Source organism: Hipposideros armiger, unplaced genomic scaffold (assembly GCF_001890085.2).
Source record: "Hipposideros armiger isolate ML-2016 unplaced genomic scaffold, ASM189008v1 scaffold_202, whole genome shotgun sequence".
Taxonomy (NCBI): Eukaryota; Metazoa; Chordata; class Mammalia; order Chiroptera; family Hipposideridae; genus Hipposideros; species Hipposideros armiger.
The window spans coordinates 2,393,952-2,418,356 of record NW_017731552.1 but is presented as its reverse complement, the minus strand read 5'-3'; the positions used below and the strand labels follow the sequence as shown (position 1 = coordinate 2,418,356).

At 52.2% G+C, this 24,405-nt stretch overlaps 1 protein-coding gene across 4 annotated transcripts in view; it reads left to right on the top strand.

The window, feature by feature from the left end:
• Nucleotides 1-23,818, top strand: part of RFX2 (regulatory factor X2) — an 89,628-nt gene extending 65,810 nt beyond the window's left edge. For all 4 annotated transcript variants that reach the window (XM_019653302.1, XM_019653300.1, XM_019653299.1 and 1 more), the window contains 12 exons: nucleotides 5,447-5,628; nucleotides 6,558-6,677; nucleotides 9,463-9,578; nucleotides 10,649-10,767; nucleotides 11,157-11,269; nucleotides 11,601-11,755; nucleotides 13,208-13,305; nucleotides 14,357-14,506; nucleotides 15,191-15,399; nucleotides 20,143-20,296; nucleotides 21,441-21,483; nucleotides 22,029-23,818. In XM_019653302.1, coding sequence (XP_019508847.1) covers nucleotides 5,447-5,628; nucleotides 6,558-6,677; nucleotides 9,463-9,578; nucleotides 10,649-10,767; nucleotides 11,157-11,269; nucleotides 11,601-11,755; nucleotides 13,208-13,305; nucleotides 14,357-14,506; nucleotides 15,191-15,399; nucleotides 20,143-20,296; nucleotides 21,441-21,483; nucleotides 22,029-22,141 — 1,572 coding nt within the window. In that variant the 3' untranslated portion in view covers nucleotides 22,142-23,818. The remainder of the gene's footprint in view (nucleotides 1-5,446; nucleotides 5,629-6,557; nucleotides 6,678-9,462; nucleotides 9,579-10,648; nucleotides 10,768-11,156; nucleotides 11,270-11,600; nucleotides 11,756-13,207; nucleotides 13,306-14,356; nucleotides 14,507-15,190; nucleotides 15,400-20,142; nucleotides 20,297-21,440; nucleotides 21,484-22,028) is intronic.
• The last annotated feature ends 587 nt before the right edge of the window (nucleotides 23,819-24,405 follow it).

The following is a 24,405-nucleotide window of genomic DNA, read 5'->3' as shown; positions in this document are numbered from 1 at the left end:
TTGGGCCCCTGCTAAGTGCCCACACCACCTCTAGGCTAGATGGGTCGTGGCCACCCTGGATGTCACCCCGTGGACACATCTGGGAGTGCTTAGAGGGAAGACACCTCCTCCCAGTCTTAAACTCAGAGTGCACTGCATAGGAACATCTGTAGAATGACAGTCTCTTCAACAGGGGCAGGTGTTCTTCAGCTGTCAGCAGACACACGTGGACACGTCACAGCTTGCAGCCTGGCGCTCGGTCAGCCCTGGGGAGAGGCGTGTGAGGAAGGCAGGATGGGGGCGCATGCCCCAGGCAGGCAGCGTGCATGTCCGGCTAATTTGAAATGTCTGGGAAACGCATGAGCTGCTGGTCTTTGGCTGCGGGTCTGCTCCTGGTGTTCTAACACTTTTGCTCTGGGAGGCAGACATTCCTGGCTGCTTCCCCGCCCATTTACATTCCTGACTTGACTTTCCGAGCAGGAAAACCTCTGTGTCCATTTTCTCCCTGGTGATCTATGGTTAGGTCGCCTCCTTCCATCAGGACCTGAGGAGTAGGAGCTGGGCTTGGCGATTTGGAGTCAAAGGGAGTGGAAAGAGGATCTTTCTAGAGAGTCAACCATGCACACCAAGTCTTGTATATGTGAGAGCGGGAGGAAGGGGAGAGGGAAAGCTTGTGACCTGCCTCACAAGTGGGCAGTGTGCCCTGCTGATACTTGTCATGGTCACAGCTGGCTGAGCTGGCCCTGTGGCTGGCTGGCCATACCCACTCATGACAGTTGTCACTGGAGCTGTCCACAGCTAAGATTGCTCTAGTGTCAGGCAGTGCTGGCCACAGTCCTGGCTTCTCTGTCAGCCCAAACCTAGGGCAGATGAGCCTGACTGGGGGGCGCCCTGCAGGCTGGTTCTCCTGGTGGCCTTCCAGGCCTCAGTCACAGTGTCCCCCCCAGCACCGGGGCTGTGCTGAGTATGGGGAAAAAGGGAACAAGAAGAAATCACTCTGGGGAGCTTGGACTGTAAGGGCAAGAGTTTGGCAGGTGTGAGAAAACCCACCCAGACAAACCTAAGTCTGCCCAGGAACCCAGCGCAGAGGTTTACCTCTGGATCTGTCACTGTCTTCCCGGGACTTGTTTCCTCCCGGTGTGCTGTCTTGTGGTGGGCGTGGGTGGTGTGATGCCCAGAACCCAGGAAGGCTGGACAGTGCCTTCCAGAGCCAGCTGACATTGGGGTTCCCCAGGTGCTTCCCATGCTGCCCTCAGGGGGGCCCAGACCCAGGGGATCCTCAGGTTAAGGGAAATTTCCAGCCTGATGCGGAAACCCCCACTGGAGGAGGTGGGCCTCGAGTGGTCTTTAACATGGGGACGGGTGTGATCTGGTGGCATGAAAACAGGATAGTTATTTCAGAGGAAGGAGGTGAAGAAGCTGGTGCTGGGGGTGAAAGCTCCTTCCCCATTGGGGTGTCACTGTGGCCTCCGCTTGGGTGCAGCAACCATGCTGTCCAGCCTGGGGAAGCCTCCATCAAGGTCTGTAGCTCCACACATTGGAGGTGCCCGGGCTCCCCACAGGGCTGCCACCCTACTGTCCCCAGATCCCAGCTGCAGAAGCCCCCCACCTTGACCCTCGTGGACTCAGAGACCCCACAGTGGTTCACTGAGTCATTGTCACAGGGAGGTGGCCTCTGTCTACTAAAACAAACTCTCATTATTTCCAAATCCTGGGAGGAAGACCTGCTTTTAGATAAATTATATTCAGGTTATATGGCTTTTTAATCAAGAAACCCAAATTGTCAAAGACCCTTTATCCTTCGGCTGGTGGCCCACCATAGGCTGGCATGATGACAAAGCTGTCACCTGCAGACCAGCTGGGGTTTGTTTGGCCAGAGCAGCAACTTACAGGATGGGTCACTTGTCCAGATGTTGCTCCAAATTACTGTGGCAAATGCCTCTAGCAGTGGCCTTGGCTGGACCACTGTTACTTCAGTATCCCCACCCCACCTGGCTTCTGGCAGGACAGCTGTTTCCTCAAGTGCATCAACACTTGGACCCCTCCCCCATCTCCACACCCACCATCTCCCCTGCTCATCCTTGCTTCCTGCCTCCTCCTGGGCCTCACCTCCCCATGCTCTTGACCTCACCTTCAGAACGATCTAGAATCAGACCACCTCTCCCACCTTCACCACCACTCCTATCTCTCCCGTGGATTGTCAAGGCCACATACTAACCAGCCCTCAGCTTCCAGGCCCTTCTCATGGCAGTCTCCAGAGTGATCCTACTAGAACCTAAGCCAGATCCTGGCACCTCTCTTCTCAGAAGCCTCCAGGGCCCCCATTTCCCTCCAAGTAGAAGCCAATGTCATGGAAATGACCCAAAGTTCCCTGCATGACCTCCCTGACTCCTCCTCCATCCCCTCCTTGTCCTCACCTCCTCCCTCTCTCTACCTCACTCACTCTGCTCCAGTCACATGGGCCTCCTTGCTGTTCCTCTAACACACCAGGTACAGTCCTGCCTCAGGGCCTTTGCACAGGCTGTGTCCTCTGCCTGAAACACTTCTCCAATGGCTCCCTCCCTCAGCTTCTTCAATCAGTTTCCCTTTTCCTAGTAACTCCTTGAGGCAAAAAAGAGAAAGTTATGCTTTTAGAGGCTGTTAGTGGTGTCAGTTCTCTCTGTAGCCACTTCTACTTTAGGAGGAAGATGACCATGTGCCCTTGATATCATGATGACCTTGATGTCAACTCAACAGAATCACCCAAACAGAGATGGCTACTTATAATTTAAATAACACCAGGTTGGGGGGAAGGAATCACCTTTCCCAAACCTTTCTTTTTATATATCAGCCAGTCGCGTTAAGCGATAGGCCAGATATTAGCCTCCATCGCTCAGGACCCCTGGTCCAGGGCCCTGTCCAGACTGCCGCTGACAGAACCTGCCTCACCCTTGGGGGCCAGGATCAGTGTCATCACGTGGCTCCTGGCTTCTCCCACCCATGGAGGGTTTGCTAAGAAGCAGCACCTTGGGGTCCCATTTGCTCTTTGGGACCCTATATTCTCTGGTCAGTGTTTTTGGGGGCACCTTTAAGATCCTGGGGGTGCAAATGTGGAGACAGAGGTCAGGGACAAGGGAGGACTGAGGAGACGGTTCCTAAGGCTCCAAGCCCTGGGCCAGTGTGAAACTCTGGAGGGAAAAGGGAGGTCTGTGCTGCCTGTGTCAGAAAAGCACGTTTCCAGGAAGTTTGAAAATGAAAGGCCTGAATGACTTGATGGAAAGTGAAAATATGATGTTCTTTACCCAAAGGGACAGTTGGAGAAGATGAGTCTGTTTTCAGGGACCTTTCTGATTTCCCATTGACCTCGGGCTCGTCTCACACAGCCGGCCGCCCTGCCCAGAGCCCTCTGCCCTTGATGGCTGCCACCTTCTCGCACTGTCACTTTGCATCCTCCTCCTTGTCTCCCTGTTGTCATTGTCTCACGTCACCCTGTCAGTGAGGGCTATTCCCACCCTAGGGTTACAGGGATGGCTGAACACATGACACCTGACACTAGACGGAGTGGACAGCTGTTTATTATTAGTCACATAGACTCACAGCCCAGGGGAGGAGGACTGTGTAGGCCTCACCGGGCCACACTCGGGTGCACTCAGGAACAGAGTGAACAGCCAACTATGTATGGGAGGCTTTGTAGTGACAAGAGGGTGGGGTAGCCCCTGGTTCAAACTCACTCCTCAGAGACATGCAGGGGCTGCAGGCTCAGCCCCTCGGTGAAGATGGCTGTGTGGCTAAGAGACTTCACTGCAGGAGCAGCATGGGGAGGGGACCTCTCCTGGTTTCCGTGGGTGTCAAGGCAGCACATAATATTGGGCCTTCATTTCAGGCCTGAGCACATGCTCCCTCCTCCTCAGCCCCTGCGCAAAGGCAGTGCCCATGCATGATAAACCCCCTCTACACCACCACCCCCGCCCCCGCACCGAGACCCTGTCCTTGGCCCCTTGGTGCCAGATTTACACATCTGGTCTTAACCTCTGCCCCAAACACCAGCCTAGACCTTAACCTCCTCCTCCCCTAAGCAAAGCCCACTACCCCTTCCCTTCTTGATGCCCGATGTTTGTCTTTCTGTTAAAAGACCCTCTGCTTTGTCAGTCCTGGATCTTTACCCTCCTCCCCCACCTTCATCCTGCACATCCAGCATGCCCACCCCCTGCCTCTCAGGCCCACATGTGAGCGGGGAGGCCCCAGGGATGAAATGAAGGGCCATCAGGGGTTCATTTTAAAATGGCCTAGGACAGGCAGAAGGCTGTGGGTGGGGCTTAGACGAAATAAAATGGCCGCAGGCTGATGCCTATTGAGGCAGGAGTTTCTTAGACTATTCTCACTACCTCTGTGCATGTTAGAAGCTTTCCATAATAAATCTTTTTCCAAAGGAATGCGCAGACTGACTTCCCAGCTTGCATGCTGCCTGGTTGGGACCACAAAGGGGCGTGGAGTGTAGTGGGGTACAGGTCATAGGTGGGGGGTGGGGGTGCCAATGTCCCAGGGGAGATGCTCACTCAGGGTTGGGAAGGATGTGAAGGGCATGGGGCGGTGCAGGAGCCCAGCACACCAGGACCACAGAGGGGATCAGGGCCAGCAGGGAACCCCTCAGAGCTCTGGACTTAGTGGGAACTAAGTAGTGGTGACTTAGACCCCCCCACCCCCCACAGCGATCCTGCCCCAGTAAGGATCCTGTGCATATGGCTCCTGCCTGTCCCCAAAGCCCGTGCACGGGTCAGGCCTTTTGTGCTAACACAGCAGAGTGGAAGCCAGAATCAAAGCCTTTGGGGCACTGTGCTCAGGGGTTCCCAGGCAGGGGGCTTTCATCTGCGCACTGCCCCACTTGGGGACTTAGCTTTCTACGAGGACAGCTCCTGCCCTTCCAACTCAATGCCAACCTCTGGGGGCAACGACTTCAGCCTTCGATTCTTTTTCCTGCCTTGTTCTGAGCAGAGCACCTGGCACATTAGCCTCTTAAGGATTTCACTGGGTTTCGGTCTGTGCTCCGCTCGGGGCCTGCAGGAGATAGCAGTCCGTCTCCATGGACCACCATGCTAATGCGGGTGGGGCACAGTGCTCACAGGTCCATGAGTTTTCTTGGCTGTCCTCTTGTTATCAGAGTTGATCTCCGTTCCCGTAGGTTTAGTAGACAGTTGGTGTTTTAACGGCGTGCAGGGCATGTGGGTGTTTAAATGTTTATAAAGACAGATTCTATGAGGTTTCCATCCATGCAAGTTTTTCTCAGTTAAGTCAAGGAGCCTGAAGACCAGGCTGCAAATTGAAGGAACAATATGTCCAGAATCTGTTGGACCCAAATCAATGACAATAGCAATGAATTTCCTCGTCACATTAGTGGAGGGAAAGCATGTGATTCTCTTAATGAGTCCACGTTAGCATTTTGGTGTTTGGTGGGATTTTGACAAATGGAAACATGTCTTTCTTTCTCCAGCTCCAGTGGCTGTTAGATAATTACGAAACTGCCGAAGGCGTCAGTCTCCCCCGAAGTTCTCTTTACAACCATTATCTTCGACACTGCCAGGAACACAAGCTGGACCCTGTGAATGCTGCCTCCTTTGGGAAACTGATCCGCTCGGTGTTTATGGGCCTGAGGACACGGAGGCTGGGCACCAGGTGGGTAAGGGGGCGTGTCCAGCAGCCCTCACATCCACCCGTCCTCCCTCTCCCTTTAAACAGAAATCCAGCTTTTGGAGAATGTGGGGCTTCCTCCTCCTGCCCACACATGACTGACATGCTTCCAGGTGAATGTGGAGTTGCCCTGACTTGGCGGCAGCATGGGCCTGGCCTGGGCCGGGGCGTGCACTGTGGTCGGGTTCTCTCCTGGTGACGGCACATGGGGGTTCGCTCCAGCTCTCTCTCCTTGTTTGAAATTTCCCATAATAATGGGCTTTTTAAAAAGCGGCCTCTGGATTGTCTAGGAGAGTTGGATTTATTATTTCTTGATGCTTTTTGCTATACCTGGACCAGTTCTGCCACGGCCTGTTCTTGGCCTACAGCATCCAGGGAACATCATGTGCCATAAACTTATCTCAGGCAATAACGCAAACACCTCTCTTACTAGAAAAAGGTGGTCACACTGTATTCAAAGTGGGTGGCCTAGAGCACACGTGGCCGTGATTTTTGGCAGGCCAGACTTGGTGCCTGCACTCAGTGACGTCACACAGAAGTGGGGGTCGGGGTTCATTCGTGCACTCTCAGAAGCCGGCATCCTGGCCAAGAGAACATGTGAGTCTCCTTCTGTCCTCTGCCACCTTTTTTCCTTGATAGAGACCGTCCTTACAGAACATAGACATAAGACTGGTTTTCTCACTGCAGGAATTTTCAGAGCCTTTATCATACTAAAATGCAAGAGGGGAACCTTCCAGGGGGGGAGGTCTTGTGTAGAATTTCTTCAGTCTCTCTGGACATGGAACAGCCTGTGAGCATTTCCCACATCGTCCAGGGAATACTGAACCCCAGGGCCCAAGTTACAGGACCAAGACAGCACCACCTGTCCTTCAGGATATCTGCAGAGAGAGCTGACCTGGATGTTTGGTTTCTAGGGGCAACTCCAAGTATCATTACTATGGGATTCGTCTGAAGCCAGACTCACCCCTGAACCGGCTGCAGGAGGACACCCAGTACATGGCCATGCGGCAACAGCCTGTGCACCAGAAGCCCAGGTGGGTGACCAGGGCTGAGGCCGGCCTGAGGAAGGGCACGGGGCCTGGGTTTCCCTAGGGAGAATGTGGGGAGGGTGTTTCTCAAACATTAAATCCATCCATGCAAGGGGACTCCTATCCTACGGTGGAGACCTATGAACCTCAGTCTCCAGTGTCCTGGGAGAACCAAGGCATTCACCTCCACTGGCCTGAAGGGAGGCCAGCAGGACTCGGGGCTGAGGACTTAGCCTCACCCAGCTAATAGCTTCCAGAACATTCTGTTTTTTAAAAAATATACACATTATTTTTTAGAGCACTTTCAGGTCACAGCAAAATTGAGTTAAAAGTACAGAGATTTCCCATGTACCACCTCCCCCACAACACGCACAGCCTCCCCCACTGTCAACATCCCCAACCAGAGTGGTGCATTTGTTACAATTGAATCTGCATTGACATGTCATTGTCACCCCAAGTCCATGGTTTTTACTAGGGTTCATCCTGGTGTACACTCTGTGGGTTTGGACAAATGTATCATGACATGTGTCCATCAAGTATGGTATCATAGAGTGTTTCACGGCCCTAAAAAGCCCCTGTGGGGCCAGCCGAGTGGCTCAGTTGGTTAAGAGCTCGCTCAAGAGTGCGAGCTCCGAGCTGCTAGCAGTTTGATTCCTGGCCCGAGCTGAGCTGCTGCTGAGCTGCCAACAGCTGGCAGGATGGCTCAGCTAAAAAAAAACAAACAAAAAAAATCCCTGTGCCCCACCTATTCATCCCTCCCTCCTCCAGCCCTTGGCATCCCCTGATCTTCTTGCTGTTCCCCATAGTTTTGCCTTTTCCAGAGTGTCACAGAGTTGGTATACCAGATCTTCACATTGCAACTACCAGGAACAAAAGACAGAGCACTGAAAATAACCCAAGAAGCCAGGAGAAAGAAGCCTATAGACTTAAGTTGTTGCTTCTTCCTGACATTTTGCTCTGATGGCTGGAAAGGCCTGGCCATTTTCTGGAATGTTCTCTACCCATCACAAACCTACTCATCTTTTGAGGCAGGGGTCAGCAAACTTTTCTGTAAAGGGCCAGAGAGCAAATATCTTGGGCTTTGCAAGCCAGAGTGACTGCTTAGTCTGTTGCTGTAACCCAGGGCCACCAGGGGTGATCAGCAACCAAGCAGGCATGGCCGTGTGCCAATAAAACTTTATTTACAAAACAAATGGCAGAACTAGCCCTCTAAGCTATAGTTTACCCTGTTCAGGTTCCCACTGGAATGTCACTTCCCTGGCAGCTTCCCAGTGTCCTGGACTCCCTCTCCAGAGTCCAGGCTGTTCCAGGGCAGGGACTGTGCCCCTTTCAGCCCCACATGGCACCTTCATGGATCAGCCAATCTGTGTGGCTCAAAACCCCTTTTCAGCTGCTCTAAAGTGTCCCAGTGACTCCCAACCACATGGCCAAATCACAGGAGTGGAGGTCACAGAAGAGAGTCTCTGGAATGTTCTCCAGGAGCCAACACATCAGAATGGAACCAACAGTCCATCCTGACCCTGGTTATTCCACAGACATGGACTCGACAGCTTCTTCTTGTTTGGTTTCAGCCCCTGCAAACACCTGTGGATCTATACGCCAGGCAGTGTATTATTTTAGCAGCGCGTGCACACATTTCATGGCGACAGGCTTGTGCCATGTACACTTGGAACCATCCCCAAGTCAGGTGGTCTGCACACATCTGAGTGGTATCTCTTCCTCCTCACAGTGAGCCTGACCCCCCTTTCCACAAATAAAGGCACTCCCAGATCAGGCAGGGACCCTCACACCCACCCTTCTTGCCACACACTACCTGGCAGTGTCCCCCCTGGGCTCGTAAGCCCTTCTCTGTTCATGTCTCCCAGTTTGCTGCCCGCACACACTGTCTACTGCTTTCTGGCTCAGGGAAAAGGACAGTCTCAGAATTCCCTTCAAGACCATACAATGGTAAGGTATTTGTGATTCAATGTAAAGAAGTTCACTTGTCTTCTAAGAGAGAAGCATTCAAATATATACAGAGGGTACCAAAATAATGTATACATTTTAAGAGATGTTACCTATGTATTACTTTTCGAAGTTGAATTGAATTACGATAGCAATGTGTAGTATGATGTTCGCTCAAAAGATGGCGTTAATCAAATGAATGCTAGTGTCATTCATTGTATTACAATTTTAATACAGTTTTTTCCTTTCTTAAAATATACCTTTTTTTGGCAACCTCTTTATATACACGTTTAAGCAACCCGAGTATCCAATGGCAGATGAGCGGATAAACAAAATGGAGTATATACATGTAGTGGGATAGGATCCAGCCATAAAGAAGAAGGACGTTCTGACACGTATGACAGCGTGTCAGAGGTGAACCTGGAGGACATGATGCTCAGTGAGATAAGCCAGACACAGAGGGACAGACACTGTGTGATCCCACTCACAGGAGGTCCCTTGAAGAGTCAGATTCATAGAGACGGGAAATAGATTGTGGGAGCTGGGGGTGGGGTGGGCGTTGGAGAGTGTGTGTTTAATGGGGACAGAGTGTCAGTTTGGGAAGATAGGAAAGCTCTGGAGATGGGTGGTGAGGATAGTTGCACAGCAGCATGAATGTGCTTGAGCCAAACACTTAAAAATGGTTAAAATGATAAATTTTGTTATGTGTATTTGACCATAATTACTTAAGAATTATACACACACACATGCACACATTAAACCGCATCCTGCTCAGCTGTCTGCCTCTTGGGCCCCTTCTGGGCAGTGTTGCTAGGGCCTCATGGTGCCACATGTGTCCCCTGCCCAGGTACCGGCCAGCCCAGAAGACAGACAGCCCTGGGGACAGTGGCTCGCACAGCAGCCTGCACAGCACACCAGAGCAGGCCATGGCCGCCCAGAGCCAGCAGCACCAGCAGTACATAGGTGAGTGGGGACCGCCCCACCCTGGGTGCAGGGCCCGCTGTGACAGCTTGGGGTCTGCTCAGAGCTGCTGGGTGCCTGTGGGTTTCAGCACCAGCAGTACCTAAAGGGGTGCTTTAAACAGTCTTCTTGTATGACGCATTTTCAATTACATAGAAAGTTCTAGATAAACCTTTGTGGCATCCCTGAGGTTTTAGAACAATCAGCATATGCCCCCAAAATTCATATATAAAGTGAATATACCACAAAAATAAGTAAATAAAATAAAATGCCCATCAGAGAGACTAGATGTCCTGTTTAAAAACCTGTTGGCGCAGAGGTGCAACAGGACTTGGCTGCCCTCCTGGGTTCTCTTCCTTGCTTACCTAGAACATTCAAGATGCTCAGGACCCCTAAAACTGGGTCTGTCCTCTCCCAGAGCCCCCACACAGGGCAGACCTCTTCCCTGTGAGCCGCTCTAGAGAAAGAGTCCCATCCCAGGTGGCCCCACCGCTGCTCAGGGATTGCATCCTAACTCAGAGACTGCCACCTGGACATGCCCAGTGAGGGTCTCTGGGATTCACGTCATAAGCATACACACATTGAGACATCAGTGGCCTTGGTGTAATTTTAGTGTATTTTTTGAGCCTGAACAGAGCCCTCCTGTGTTGGGGTCTTCTGGAGAGATTGTCAAGCCCGGGAGATCACCACTGGGCTGGCCTTGTCCCCAGATGCACTGCCCTGGGTGGCCCCCGTGCTGGGGTGATCTGGGGTGATGAGAGCACTTGCTGTGTCCCTGGCCCTGGGCTCTATGCTTTGTCTATTGGCATATTTCATGTGTGTGTGTGTGTGTGTGTGTTTGGGGGGGGTATGGGGTGGGGAGATGGTGACAATGCTGTCTCCATTCTGTACCTGAGAAAACCAAAGCTTACAAAAGCTGTGTGACTGCTTAGGGGAGCCAAGACACTGCCCCAGGGCTGTCGAGCAGTCACTGATACGTCTGGCCAGCATCCCCCAGCACATGGGGCCCCCGGCCCGGCTTCTGTGGGTGGACCTTCTGCAGGTCCACTGATAACCCTGTTTCCGTCCCCCAGATGTCTCCCACGTGTTCCCGGAGTTCCCAGCACCTGACCTGGGCAGCGTCTTGCTGCAGGAGAGTGTCACGCTACATGACGTCAAGGCCCTGCAGCTGGTCTACCGGCGGCACTGCGAGGTGACCGCGCCCTCCAGGGCAGCCCCGGGAAGAGCCCACGCATGGGCTGTGGGGCTTCAGCGGGTGCCTCGGTGCCCCCAAGTCCTGGGTGCAGAGCCAAGCATGCTTCTCCAGGCCCATCACCAGAACCACCAAATGCTCACACATCCTCAGTTGTCCCCGATGACACAGCGGTCCCGGCTCACTCTGGCCAAGCAGTAGATAGAATCTCCCCCCTGGACGGTGCCCCTCTGTCCATTTCCATCCCCTCTGTAGTCTCTGGATGTCAAAAGGCCCTCCCTCCCCCACAGCCCATGTCATGGCTGCTTGCTTGGCAGGTCCTGATGACGTGATCCATGCACTTTTTAGCATACACATTCGTGTGTTTAACAAGTCATTTTTACTCCTAGGCAACTTTAGATGTCGTGATGAACCTCCAGTTCCACTACATTGAGAAGCTGTGGCTTTCCTTCTGGAATTCTAAAGCCTTCTCCAGCGATGGCCCTGCCTCTCTACCAGCCAGGTACCTGCCGTCGTCCCATCAGACAGGCCCAGTGGCACCCACACTGTGACCCACAGACAAATGCGTCAACTTTCCAAGAAATAGCACTCTCCCCTCTTGAGCATATGTTGTTTTTTGTACTCCCGATGGTTGATCTGTAATTCGCATTGCTCAGTCACTTGTTTCGAGTGAGTGATTTTGGAGGTGACCACATGCCAGAGAAGTCACCTCATCTGTAGCCACAGGGGACGGACGGTGTGGACCTGCATGGGGAATACAGGCACTGATGACTCCACAGGCCTCAGACAGTTGTGGGGCTGCAGCTTACCTCATCTCCCCCATCTGCCTACAGCGACGAGAACCCCGAAGCCACCATCCTCCCAAAGGACAAGCTGGTGTCTCTGTGTAAATGCGACCCCATCCTCAAGTGGATGAGGAGCTGCGACCACATCCTCTACCAGGCCCTGGTGGAGGTCCTCATCCCAGATGTGCTGCGGCCAGTGCCCAGTAAGCCCTCCCCTCTTTGCCTCCCCGCTTCTTGTCCCTGTGTCCCTGCAGCCACCTTGTCGGGTCCCTCTCAGACTTGGGGTGCCAAGAATCCAGTGAGAGCAGCAGGTCAGGCACCCCTGGAAGATGCTCACCCTTGTCACTGACCCAGGGAGACTAGGAGGGGGGCCCAGGCAGTGGCCCTGGTGAGGGCTGCCCGCCCGGGCCTGGCAGGGCTCAGAGGTTGGTGCTGCTGCCCAGAGCTGTGGGGTTCCAGGCCACATCCAGTCTCTGATATCCCCAGAGGAAATTCTAGAGGGTGGGGTCAAGGACCTTCTCTGGCTGCATTTGCTGAAAGCCCTGGGGGTGGTCTGAATTGGGTTTTAACCCATTTCTCCCGGGGTTGATCTAATGCTGAGCTCAGCTTTCTCCCAACCCTGCGACGCCATAGCACCAAAGGGTGGATTCTACAGAATTTTGTCCAGATTCCAGCGACCTTAATCGATGAAAGGAGAAAACAAAGAAACAAAATCGTGGACCTTGATGGCTATACCCCCTGGGGGACCTTCCAGGGCCTCCAGTGTCTGTGACAACCACCACCACCAGGGGCGCCCGCCGGGCCGGGACCCCTAATTTACAGGCCCTCCTGCAGTGTGCCCAGTGAAGGGGGAGGAAGCTGGGCACCGTGCCCTCGCTCTCGATTAATGACTGCATGTGCTCCATGGGTTACACCTGGCAGGTGACCTATAAATACCTGTGTCAGCAGCAGTCTTTCTTAATGAACTGGTCTGCTGCTTTTGTGCCAGAAAATGGGAAACAGTGTGACAGCTGACTTTCTCCTCTGGCCTTGTCTGCCGGACAACTATTTAGTATAGTGTGCACTGAGTGTCTATATTAAGGTTTGAGCTTGGGGTCCATTTACTTTTACATTTCGAGGACTTTTTAAAAGAGTCTTATTATTTTTTTCTTATTGTAAGCCATCTCAGAATACATTTGGAAGTTGGTAGAGCGTATTTCCATGCATGTGTATCAGGGGTTCTCAGCCTCAGCACTGCCGACATTGGGACTGGATGACTATGTTGGAGGCCACCTGGACACTTTATGGGGCTGAGCAGCATCCCTGGCCCCCACCCACTCGATGCCAGGAGCCCCTCCAAGTGGTGACAACCACAGATATCCCCAGATATTGCCCAGTGTCCCTGGGGGCAGGATGGCCCTGAGTGAGAACCACTAGTGTGGACAGATAGATGAACAGAGACAGATGGTCTGGATGGGCCGACTTGTACTGCAGGCCTCCCTCACTGCATGTCCTGAATTCTCATCCTCCTCTGTGCTATTCTGTCATCCTTTTTTCCTCAGTGTTGTGTGTGGGGTGGTAACTTGCATTGCATTTGCCTCTCTTACACTCCGTGCTGATCCTGGTGGGCGAGGTGCTGCCTTTCTCACTGTTAATGCCGTGGTTTGATCTCTCAGGCACCCTGACACAGGCCATCCGCAACTTTGCCAAGAGCTTGGAAGGCTGGCTGACGAACGCCATGAGCGACTTCCCACAGCAGGTCATCCAGACCAAGGTAACTGTTGGGGTTGGAGTCTGGGCCTTCAGACCACGCTGGTCACCCTGAGCAGAGGCCGTGGCCTGGGGACCCCTCGGGCCCTGCTGTGCTGTGAAGGGAGGGGGCCAGGAGCCTGCTCCTGTGTATCCCTTCAGGGAGCTCTGAGGATGCTGTTGATGTGGGACAGGTGCTGGAAGAGAAAGGCACAACAGAGGATGCCATTAGATGTGACCCATTTGGGTCAACTCACAGCAGATCGAATTTTTCTGTGCTCATGAGAGAAGAGGAATTTAATCTTGCTTTACCCTTATTATTATAGTCTTAGCCACAAATCAGAATTTAAATGTGAAGATTTGGCCCACATGAAAAAAAGAGAATGAGCTTCTGTGACCATTCTCACCAGCATTTCTTTTTTTTTTTTTGGTTTTAGAAATTTTTGGGGGAAACAGTGTGTTTTTCCAGGACCCATCAGCTCCAAGTCAAGTAATTGTCTCAATCTAGTTGTGAAGGGAGCAGCACACTGGCCCATGTAGGGATCAAACGGGCAACCTTAGTGTTATGAGTCTGTGCTCTAACCACCTGAGCTAACCGGCCACCCCTCACCAGCATTTCTTAAACAAGCGCTTCTTAAGGAGCTGCCAAGTATAGACGAAGCCAGGTCCTGGGCACCTGATCTACCTGCCTACATCCTAGAATTGCTGTTAGGCCGATGTTACTGCAACTTCAGGGTGCAGGAGAAACATGGTTGTTAAAAATCGCAGATTCCCAGGCCACTTTCACAGAATCTGATTTAGTGGTGCCCAGTATTTTCACCGACCCCTCCAGAGAGCCAAAGGGGTTGCGTTCTAACCCACCCATCCCACAGCATCTGCTGTAGATGCCGCATGATGCGCTGGTGACATCTGTGTCCTTCACTGATTCTCCCTCTTCGGGTCCTTGAGACTGTCAAAGGGTGGGTCCCGCTTCCCGGCCCCTGCCCAGCTCCTGAGTCACCCCCTCCAAGAAGAGAGAACAGATTTACTCCCATGCATGCTTGCACCTCATCCTCTCCTGCTGTCCTCTGTCACAGGTGGGCGTGGTCAGCGCCTTCGCCCAGACCCTGCGGAGGTACACGTCCCTCAACCACCTGGCACAGGCGGCCCGGGCAGTGCTTCAGAATGCTTCCCAGATCAACCAAATGCTCAGCGACCTCAACCGTGTGGACTTCGCCAACGTGCAGGTGACTTTCCCCAGCAGAGCTCCCCACTGCCTGGGCCGGGGGCTCAGGGCTAGGGCTGCAGAGCAGGGACGATATGCAGGCAACCCCCTACCCCACTGGCCTAAAAAATGCACAAACCCCCAAAATTCAGCCCACAGCAGAGCCAACACGCAAGTTTGTGTTGCATGAACCAGCTTCGGAATTGGCCCACCCAGGGAACCCAGTTTTCCACTCCATGATCTCTCAGGTCCTCCTAGCATCCAGGTGCCGGGACTGTCACCCTAGTTCTTTTCCTTTAAAAATGTGCCTTCCTGTTGCCATGTTCATGGCTCTCTCTTTGGGCTTAGAAGAATGCAGGCCATCAGCAAATGGATTCTGCTGCCCTGAGTTTATCCACTAAACACATTCACAAGAGTGACCACTCAAAAATAAAACAACACAGAGACATGGCGTAATCTGAGCTCTGGATCCAGGACCTGGATTCAAGTCCACAGAAGCCTGGCAGGCTCTGGTCCTTCCATCCCCGTGGGGTGAGGTACTAACGGTAGTCAGTTGCAGCCGGAAAAGGCCAAGGGCGAGACGGCATCACACTGGCATGAGTCCCGGCCCCGAGCCGGTGCTGGGGTCCCTGTGCACCGCCCGCAGCATTGGTATGGGCGGCTGTTGCTGACACTGTTCTAACCCGCCGTCCCCCTGCACCCTCAGGAGCAGGCCTCGTGGGTGTGCCAGTGCGAGGAGAGCGTCGTGCAGCAGCTAGAACAGGACTTCAAGCTGACCCTGCAGCAGCAGAGCTCCCTGGACCAGTGGGCCCGCTGGCTCGACAACGTGGTCACCCAGGTCCTGAAGCAGCACGCGGGCAGCCCCAGCTTCCCCAAGGCCGCCCGGCAGTTCCTGCTGAAGTGGTCTTTTTATAGGTGAGTCCTCCTGATCACCAAGGGAACTCTGGGAGGGCGAGCTGGGGGCTCCAGAGATTCTCCCGCCTTCCGTGGTGGAATCCCCACACGAGGGCCCATCCTGGGGGCTTCATCCTGGCTTGAGGGAGGGCGGGCGGCTACTAGGGCCTAAAAGCAGGTGGCAGGCTTCCACAGCCAGAAATCGTCATCATCGGGCCTTCTGGAAAAACAAGTAAATTGAGCCCATGCATTTATTTCTGCTCCCTAGCAACACCCCACAAAGTGGTTTAAAGGAAGTGGCTAAAAGGAATAAACCCCTAAGACAAGGAACACAGGAAGACAAGGAGAGCAGATGACGGCAGATGGCAAATGACAAGCAAGAGTTTAGAAGGTGGTGTGAGGTGGTCAGTTAGGGCAGTGAGCCAGACGGGAAGCAGCCATCAGCCTTTATTCACTGATGAGTGCAGCAGGAGGCAGAAACAGGCGCCAGTGCCCCATGATCCATGTGTCCCCACAGAACAGAACTGGGCCAAGGGCCAGGTGTGTCAGGGGGTATACATTTTTTAAGTATGTATGTAAATATATTATAGTGAATCATAATTATATAGAAATTATTATTATTATTATTATGTATTAATATATATAAGAAGATTTATTTCAAGGAACTGACTCACACAGCTGTGAGGCCTAGAAAGTCTGAGATCTGCAGGGCAGGCCAGCAGGTTGGAAACTCTCCGGCAGGAGCTGACACTGTAGGCCACAGGTGGGACTTCTTCCTAGGGGAAACCTCAGTTTTGCTCTGAAGGCCTTTCAACTGATTAGATGAGGCCCACCCATCTTATGGAGGGCAATTTTCACTTAATGTCAACAGATGTGAACCACAGCCACAAAACACAGCAACACCTAGACCAGTGTTTAATTGAATAACTGGGTACTATAGCCTAACCAGTTGACACATAAAACTAACCATCACAGAAAGTAAACATGAGAAAGAAAAAAATATGGAGAAAGAAAAAGAATGAGAAAAAGAACTCAGGAATGAAAAATGAAAATGTCCAGTAGGTTCAATATCCAGCTGATAGGAATGTTTTTTTAAGGGAAAGAAAATAATAAAAACATAATCAAGAAGCTATCCTAAAACTGAAGAGCACCAGTTGCCAAATTGAAGAAGCCACCAAGCTCCCAGCACAAAGACTGAGACCCTCCCCAAGAACTCTCCCTGTGAAATTTCAGAGCAGCAAGGTTAGGAGATGGTTGGAAAGGCTTCCGTGAGAAAGCCACAGACCACATCGAAGGCCTAGGAATCAGAAGAGTATGTCCTGACTTAACCAGAACACAGAATCTAGATGGCAGCTAAGCAGCGTCTTCAGAATTCTGAAGGAAAACGGTGTCCACACTGAGATTCTAACCTGTGCAGATGGGAGCAGGAGAACCGCGCTTCCAGAAGGCATAGACTGTGCTCACTCAGTTAGTGACAAATACGTGGAAAATTGAGCATTTTTTAAGGAGACAATTCACCCCAGGAAAACAAAAGCTGTTCTAAGGCTTTCTGGCCGTGCGTGATCCAGCCCATCGGCAAGCTATGGCCAGTGGATCAGGTCACCCTCCACCTGACTGCGCAAATAAAATTTCATTGGTACTCGGCCATACTCATTCATTTACGGATCCTTAGGAGGGTTGAGCAGTTTTGAACAGAGAAGTGTGACCATGTGGCCACAAAGCTGAAAATATTTACTCTCCGGGTCTTATTAAAAAAAAAAAAAAAAAGTTTGCTGGCCCGTCACCCAGCTGCCCAGTAACTCCCTGTTCCCAAATCCCTCCTCATGCTCTACCCTGGCCTCACTGCCTCAGGGCCTTTGCACTGCCCTCTCCCTGCCTGGAACATCCTTCCCCAGTTAACCGTGGCTGGATCATCATCAGAGAAGCCCTCCCAGACCTCCCTAAGTGATAGCACGCCCCTTCTCACCGTCCCCATGCCCTGCTTTTTCTCATGGTCACCTGTGACTTGGTTCTCTGTCTGCCTATCTGTTGTATGTCTCCTCTCCTCATGCTCCCCAAGAGCCAGGACATTGCTTTTGTCTACTGCTGTGTCCCCGGCACCTAAACGTTGGTTAAGTGAATGAACAAGGAAGGAAATGTGAGCCTAATAGTCTGTGTGGCTCAGGTGGAAACTTAACATCCCATCTCCACATAAAAAAATGCTGATTTAGCCCAAAAGTACAATGAAGCAACATTGAGATGATGGATGAGGAAGGAGGTGCACCTCTGATTCTGTGGGTACAGAGGCAGCATACAGGGGCGCAATCCCATGCCCATCGTGGGAGGTTGCAGGGAAAGTCATGATCTGTGGGATCAAGAGTGGTGGAAATGTGGAAACGAGGACAAGAACGCGGCTGAGATCAGGGTTGTCGCCTCTGTGAAATAGGGCCACTTTTCTCTATAAGGACTGAAACGCTATGCAACTTCATTTTATTAGGTTTAAGGGACTTATTTTTGTAGCATCCATCAGAAAACGGTAAACAGGTGGGCAGCAGCTTCGTGTAGCATTGCCAAGCTTGGGTTGAACTTCTCCTGTTGGAGTCCCGCTGACGTTCCTACCGCAGGAAGCTACAAGCCCATGTGGAGGACCCAAAACATACCAGACGACCACAGAGATGGTTCAGAAAAGCTACCTGAGCTGAAACATCGCACCAGACACCAAGGCTGGGAGTTGGGGATGCAGAGTACCAGCGCCAGATCCACAGGAGGAGGTGGGGGGCTTCAGGGAAAGGGGGGTTGGGACTGAGCTGGGTGGGCCACAGAAAGGCAATGAGACCTGAGGCATGTGGACCTGTGGTCCCCTAATAGAGCAGCAGCAAACTCATTATTTGAACAGCCTGAGATGTCAGCAGCATCCAGACCTGTGTTACCTTGTGGCTGACAAACAGCGTTCAGGAGAAGGGAGCTGGCGCAATGTCAACCCAAGCACAGCTTCCTGTGAGTGGGGAAAGGAGTGCAGGGAGTGAGACAGTGAGAGGTGGGCAGGGAGTGAGGGCCTCCTTCCCAGGGACCTGCAGTCCATGTTCTCCTGTTTACTTTTTGGGGGCGGGGGTTTCCATGCAGAGCCAAAGAAGCTTCTAAAGAGAAAACATCACACACCCTGAGCCCTTTCACTCTGTCCACTTACAAGCATAGCCTTTGCATTAATGAACGTTCTTCAAGTGACCTTTGCTTTTGAAAGTGCCAATTTGAACACAGTCGCCTCCTGGGTTCCCTTCCTAAGCCATCTCAAAGTCACAGCCAGCTGAAGCCAGCTCTTTTTCCACAGCTGAACAAAAGTGCCTTCAGAGTGCATCTACACACTGGTCCAGGAATTTGTGAAAAAAAATTAAATGAACTGATGTGTTATCAGCTGTCTTTACTGGTTCACCTGCAGCCTCAGTTAACACACAAATTATAGACATTTTTCAGTCTACTAAAAGCTAAACTGAGTCACATTAAAATTTCCAGACGTTTATTTGAGCAAACATCAATTCAGATTGGGAGCGTCAAACCCAAGGTGATTGGGCCCTCCACCCACAGGAAAAAGGAGAAGTGTTTATAGAGAAGATGAGGAAGCAAAGCAGGGACATGATTTGATTGGCTGAAGAAAGCAGGGACATTGTTTGATTGGCTAAGCAAAGCAGGGACATTATTTGATTAGGTACAGCTCCAGCAGCTTTATTTGAGAACTGGCTGTTTGTGACTGGTTGTAAATTTTACTCTCAGATTCAAGTACATTGACTCCAGCTTAGATTTTGGTTTGCTTACTAGGCTCAAGGCATCAGAGCTACCCCAGTGTGATGACCCCCTTATCTAATTACTGAAATAGTTTGTATTTACGTTGTGTCTCCTTCCCTGTCTTGCCCTGCCTGTTTCTTTTATTGCTACAATAGTGATTAAATAGCACTGACAGTAGGTGAGCTCTGAGATGGGGCATTTGGGTGTTTGGGGCTACATGGTAGGTGTGTTTGTAGGCCAGGGTTTCTGGTCGGGTGCCATGTTATACACGTCCTTTAGATCAGGGGTCACTTTTCTTTTTTAAAAAGAATCAGATAGTATTTTCGAGTAATAAGTAGTTTTATTGGCACATGGCACACAACATGTAGACGAATAAACATGGCTGTGTGCTGATAAAACTATTTATAGACAACTAAAACGTGAATTTCAGGGACTTTTCATGGGTCATGAAATAAAATTCTTTTGACGTTTTTCCCAACCATTTAAAATGTAAAAAACCATTCTTATCTAGCAGGCTGTACAAAAACTGATGATAAGTTGGGTTTGGTGTGCTTTGGGCTGTAGTTTGCCACCCACTTCTTTAGATGAAAGAGGCGAAAGCACCCTGAAATCCTGTCTTGTTTTTAGGTGCCTAAACCACTGACTGAGGAGTGGCAGGAGAAGGGAAGGATATGGGAAGGCTGGGAAAGGCGGCCCACTATAAGGGAGTCAGTAATGGCACTGGAAAGACCCTTACCAAAGGCGGTGTCTGAGGCTTGTGTCAGAGACCGTCACGTTTATGTTGTCAGCAGCCTCTTAGAGCCACTGCTCCTGCCCACCTCCCATCTTCCTGTCCCCACCTCAGTCACACCTGGACGTGGGGGTGGTCTTGGCAGCTGGCAGGCCCCTTGTAGGTCTAAGGGGTCCCCAGACAACCTCAGAGTTGAAGAAAAGCCTGGCTCACCTGCCTGCCCGGGACTCCGTGCCCTCTGGAAGTTGCCCAGCATCTGTCTGCCCATCCTCCAGCTCCATGGTGATCCGAGACCTCACCCTGCGCAGCGCCGCCAGCTTCGGTTCCTTCCACCTGATCCGCCTGCTGTATGATGAGTACATGTTCTACCTGGTGGAGCACCGCGTCGCCGAGGCAACTGGAGAGACGCCCATTGCTGTGATGGGAGAGGTGAGGGGCTCCCTGCTGCGAGGACCCTGGGAGGGTGGCGAGGCCCAGCCTGTGGGACTCTGTGAGGTGGGGAGGCCCAGGACAGCCTGTAGGGATGAGAATGGGAACACTGAGCATGACGCAGTGGACAGGGGATGCTCCAAGAGCAAGCATCTGCAGGGGGCTTGGCTGCTGGAGCCCACAGACCTAAGTGCAAATCCTGGCTCCTCTGCCGCTGTGACCCTGGGCGGTTGTTCCTGCCTCTGAAATGAGGCCTCAAACATGGTACCCCTTGGGGGGTTTTATTGTGGTAAAATACAAATAACATAAAATGTACCATTTTAACCATTTTGAAATGAATGATTCAGTGGCATTTAGTATATTTGCAACAGTGTGCAACGGCCACCTCTATCTAATTCCAGAATATTCCATCACCCCAAAGAAAAACCTCATCTTCAACAGTCACTCCCCATCCCCCACCTCAGCCCCTGGCAACCACTAACCCACTTCCTGTCTGGATGTGCCTGTTCTGGACATTTCACATAAGTGGAATCACACACTGTGTGGCCTTGTGTGTCTGGCTTCTCTCACTGAGCACCGTGTGTTCAAGGTCCATCCACGTTGTGGCGAGTGTCAGCGCCTCCCTCCTTTTCATGGCCGAGTAATATTCCAGTGTGTGGATGGACTACATTTTGTTTATTCACTCATCTATTGATGAGTGTTTGGGTTGTTTCTACCTTTTGGCTATTGTGAGTCATGCTGCAGTGACATTTGTGTGCCAGTTTTTGTTTGAACACATATTTTCAATTCTTTTGCATATCTCCCCTGGAGTGGAATTGCTGGGTCACGTGGGGTTGTTTTGAGGAAGAAATGAGGTGATGCTTACGTAGCTTTTGGTACATACTAAGCACTTGTTAAATGCCAACTATTCCTTCATTATCATTATTTAGAGGCACGGCCCCTGTCCCCTTGCTGGTCTGAGCAGTCAGCAGCTCCCAGATATGGCCCAGAAAGTGTCTGAGAGGACACACAGCATCGGAGCCACTTCTCATATCAGAATCCCACACTTACAAAACAAAGCCTGTTTTAACTGTGGGTGGACATTGCTAACGTTCACCAGGACCCCCTCTGCAGAGGCCCCTGACTCTGGGCTTCTCTCTTTCAGTTCAACGACCTCGCCTCCCTGTCACTGACACTGCTGGACAAAGGTAGGTGTGGCCGTGGCTTTCCCAGGAGCCTCTCAGGGGCTGGTTCTCCTGCCCTTGGCCTGGTGGAAAGTGGAGCAACTCCTGGGCAGGTTGAGGACCTCAGGAGTTGGCATTGAGATGGCGGGTGACACATGGGCGGCAGCAGGTGTCCCAATGTCTCTGCAGAACTGGCCCCTCCCGCTCGCGTGTGGCACCTCCTGATCTTGGGCACTCCCACACCGGCCCTGAGGGGCAAGGCCACTGCCAGCAGTGGGGTGGGATGGGGGATCTGCAGGGGAAGTGGGGTAGGCGGGGCAGAGGGCCTCCACCCCCAGCCCATTCCTTGCCCTACGGGTTGAGAGGACAAAGCACTAAGTGGGAACCCGCCAGGCATGTGATACAGGCAAATGGGCACTTGTCAAGGGAGGTCACAAGTAAGCCATCCAGGGAAGACTAGGTTAACCCAGACCAGAGCCCAGGACTGTTTATGCCTGGGCACCTCTCTGAGGATGTGCTTGTCTTTCCCTCCCTCCTGTGGACCCTTGTTCCCAACTCTGACCCTGCAGATGACATCAGCGAAGACCGGGGCAGTGAGGTGGATGTGGACGCCCGCAGCCTGGGTGAGCCCCTGGTGAAGCGTGAGCGCAGTGACCCAAACCACTCCCTGCAGGGCATCTAGGGAGTGGGCCCTTCCCCAGGCCCCGCCCATCCTCCTGAGGCTCCACCGCAGTCATGCCTCATGAAGTGACCTTGCCTCTGACTCCCGGAGTCGCACCACATGAAGTGACCTTGCCTCTGACTCCCGGAGTCCTGGGCCCAGTACGCCCTGAAAGGTCACGCTGTTCCTCCCGAAGAAAAACAGTTGCTCACCGCGCCGCAGGCCACTGCCTGGTTCCGAGTGCCGGGATGTCTTTTTCTCCTGACTGTCCTCGTTCTCCCGTCTGCTGCATTGTGACCTTCCTTCGTGTTCACACATCTCACCGACAGCTGGAAGGGCCGTGCAGGGTGGGTGGGCACTTGGTCACTGGGCTTCTCCATTCAGCTCGGTCCAGTTTTCACCGTGATGTTTAAAACTCAGGCAGATGCAGAAAAGGGTGTCCGCAGCTGTTGGGCAGTCCCACCTGGCCTCGTCCATGGAGCCCTGATGCCCCTGTTGTGGGAAGGGACACTCTGCGATGCACCCCGTGGCCTCTGGGAGACTGGCCATCCTGTTCTGCCCTATGCTGAGGCAGGGAGGTCGTCTCACAGGGGCCCCAGCTCTAGATGCCAAAGGTCCCCAGATGGTGGGCAGCACACACCCACTGTGGCTCATAAAACAAGTCACGGAAACTGGCCCACTCATGTCTTTTAAGAGTCAACACCAGAAGTGTTATCAGCAACGGGAAGGACTGTGGTCCTGTCCAAGGTCACAGCCAACATGAAGCCAAACAGCTGGGTCTGGAACGTGTCTGTTCCAAGGGGGCCGGGGAGGGGCGGGGGAGGATTAGCGTTTCAGCAGCGCCTTCAGAGGGCAGCCATCCACTAAGTCTGCACAAGCAGCCATGCCTGCAGCCAGCTCCACAGAATCTTCCAAAACGCCTGCCTTGCAATTGGCGATCCTGAGGCAGTGTAACCCCAGGCAGGTCCCATCTTGAACTGCTAAAAGTCAAGACTCTTCTCTGGAGACAAACAGATCCCAAGGACTGGCACAACCCTGAACTTTAAACTCCAGATCTGTGTCCATCGTAACACATTGCACTTGGTTAGTTTAGCTCTGTGCAGGAGTTCTGCCCCCAAAGCAACTGCAAAGAAGAAAGACAAACCTCTGGTCTAGGAAGCGCCATCTTATGAAATGCAGTAGTTTCTCTTTTTGGAAATATGTTTATACCAATAGTTTCGTGCTCTGATTGTTATTAGAACGTTTCTTATGAATGTGTATATCACAGTATATTCAGTCCCCAATATTTTTTCTCATTCACACAGAAGGTACTGATGTAAACTCACGTGGCCTTTAAAAGCCTTACTTCCCGTCAAGCAGGAGCGCTGTGCATGTCTCGACCCTCGTCAGGTGTGCAGGGGCGGGTTGGAGGGAGGACCAGAAGGCGATGCACTGATTCTAGAAACCAAAAGTCTGTGATGATCACAGTGTCTGTCTGGCCTTAGAGCTCAAGACTTAGATGAAATCAGACAGAAAGAATGTCTTTAAATACCATCTCCTCCGCTGGGAGGCATTGAAGTTCATGGATTGTAATGGCCTGCCTTTGCTTCCACATATGGTAACCAGTACCAGCTGGGTTCTGCCTTACGCTCTGTCTGGTCCTTTGCTGGATTCCATGAGGAGGAACTACAAATGACAGTAAAGACATGAGCCTTCCAAGCCCGTTCTTGGTTTTCATTGCAATAAATACATTGAGTATACCCATTTGGGGGTCACAGTCCACACCCCAGCCTCCACACAACCCCTCCCCCCCACACACACACACACAGTGGCTCTGGAGGATGTGGCCTTCACTCCCAGCCTGTCCCCCTGCCTGGGACAGCCAGCCTGGCCCCAGCACTATCCTCCCAACTCTCTGGGGAGCGTGCGAGAAGGAGCGGGTTCTTCAAGCTTCGTTTAGCAAGGCCAGCCCTGGGCCAAAGATGGCAAGAAACAGTTCTAGCCCAGGATGGTCAAGGCCATTTGTAAACAGACTAGGCTCATTCAGATATGACAGAATAAAGCCACGCTCCAACACTGATGCAACCCACCAGTTCTCGGGGTTTATTCTGTGGGGCCAAACTCCGGAATCCCCTAAAAACAAGGCTTGAGTTTGTTCCAAAATTGCCAATCCCTGAGCCCAATCCACAGAGAGCCTGCCTTGTGGGATTGTAGGAGCCAGGAATCCATATTGCTGTGACCACCCCCTCCCAGGGGACTGTGACACGGACTCATAGGACTTTGAAGAAACCCTGCAGAGGAGTGAC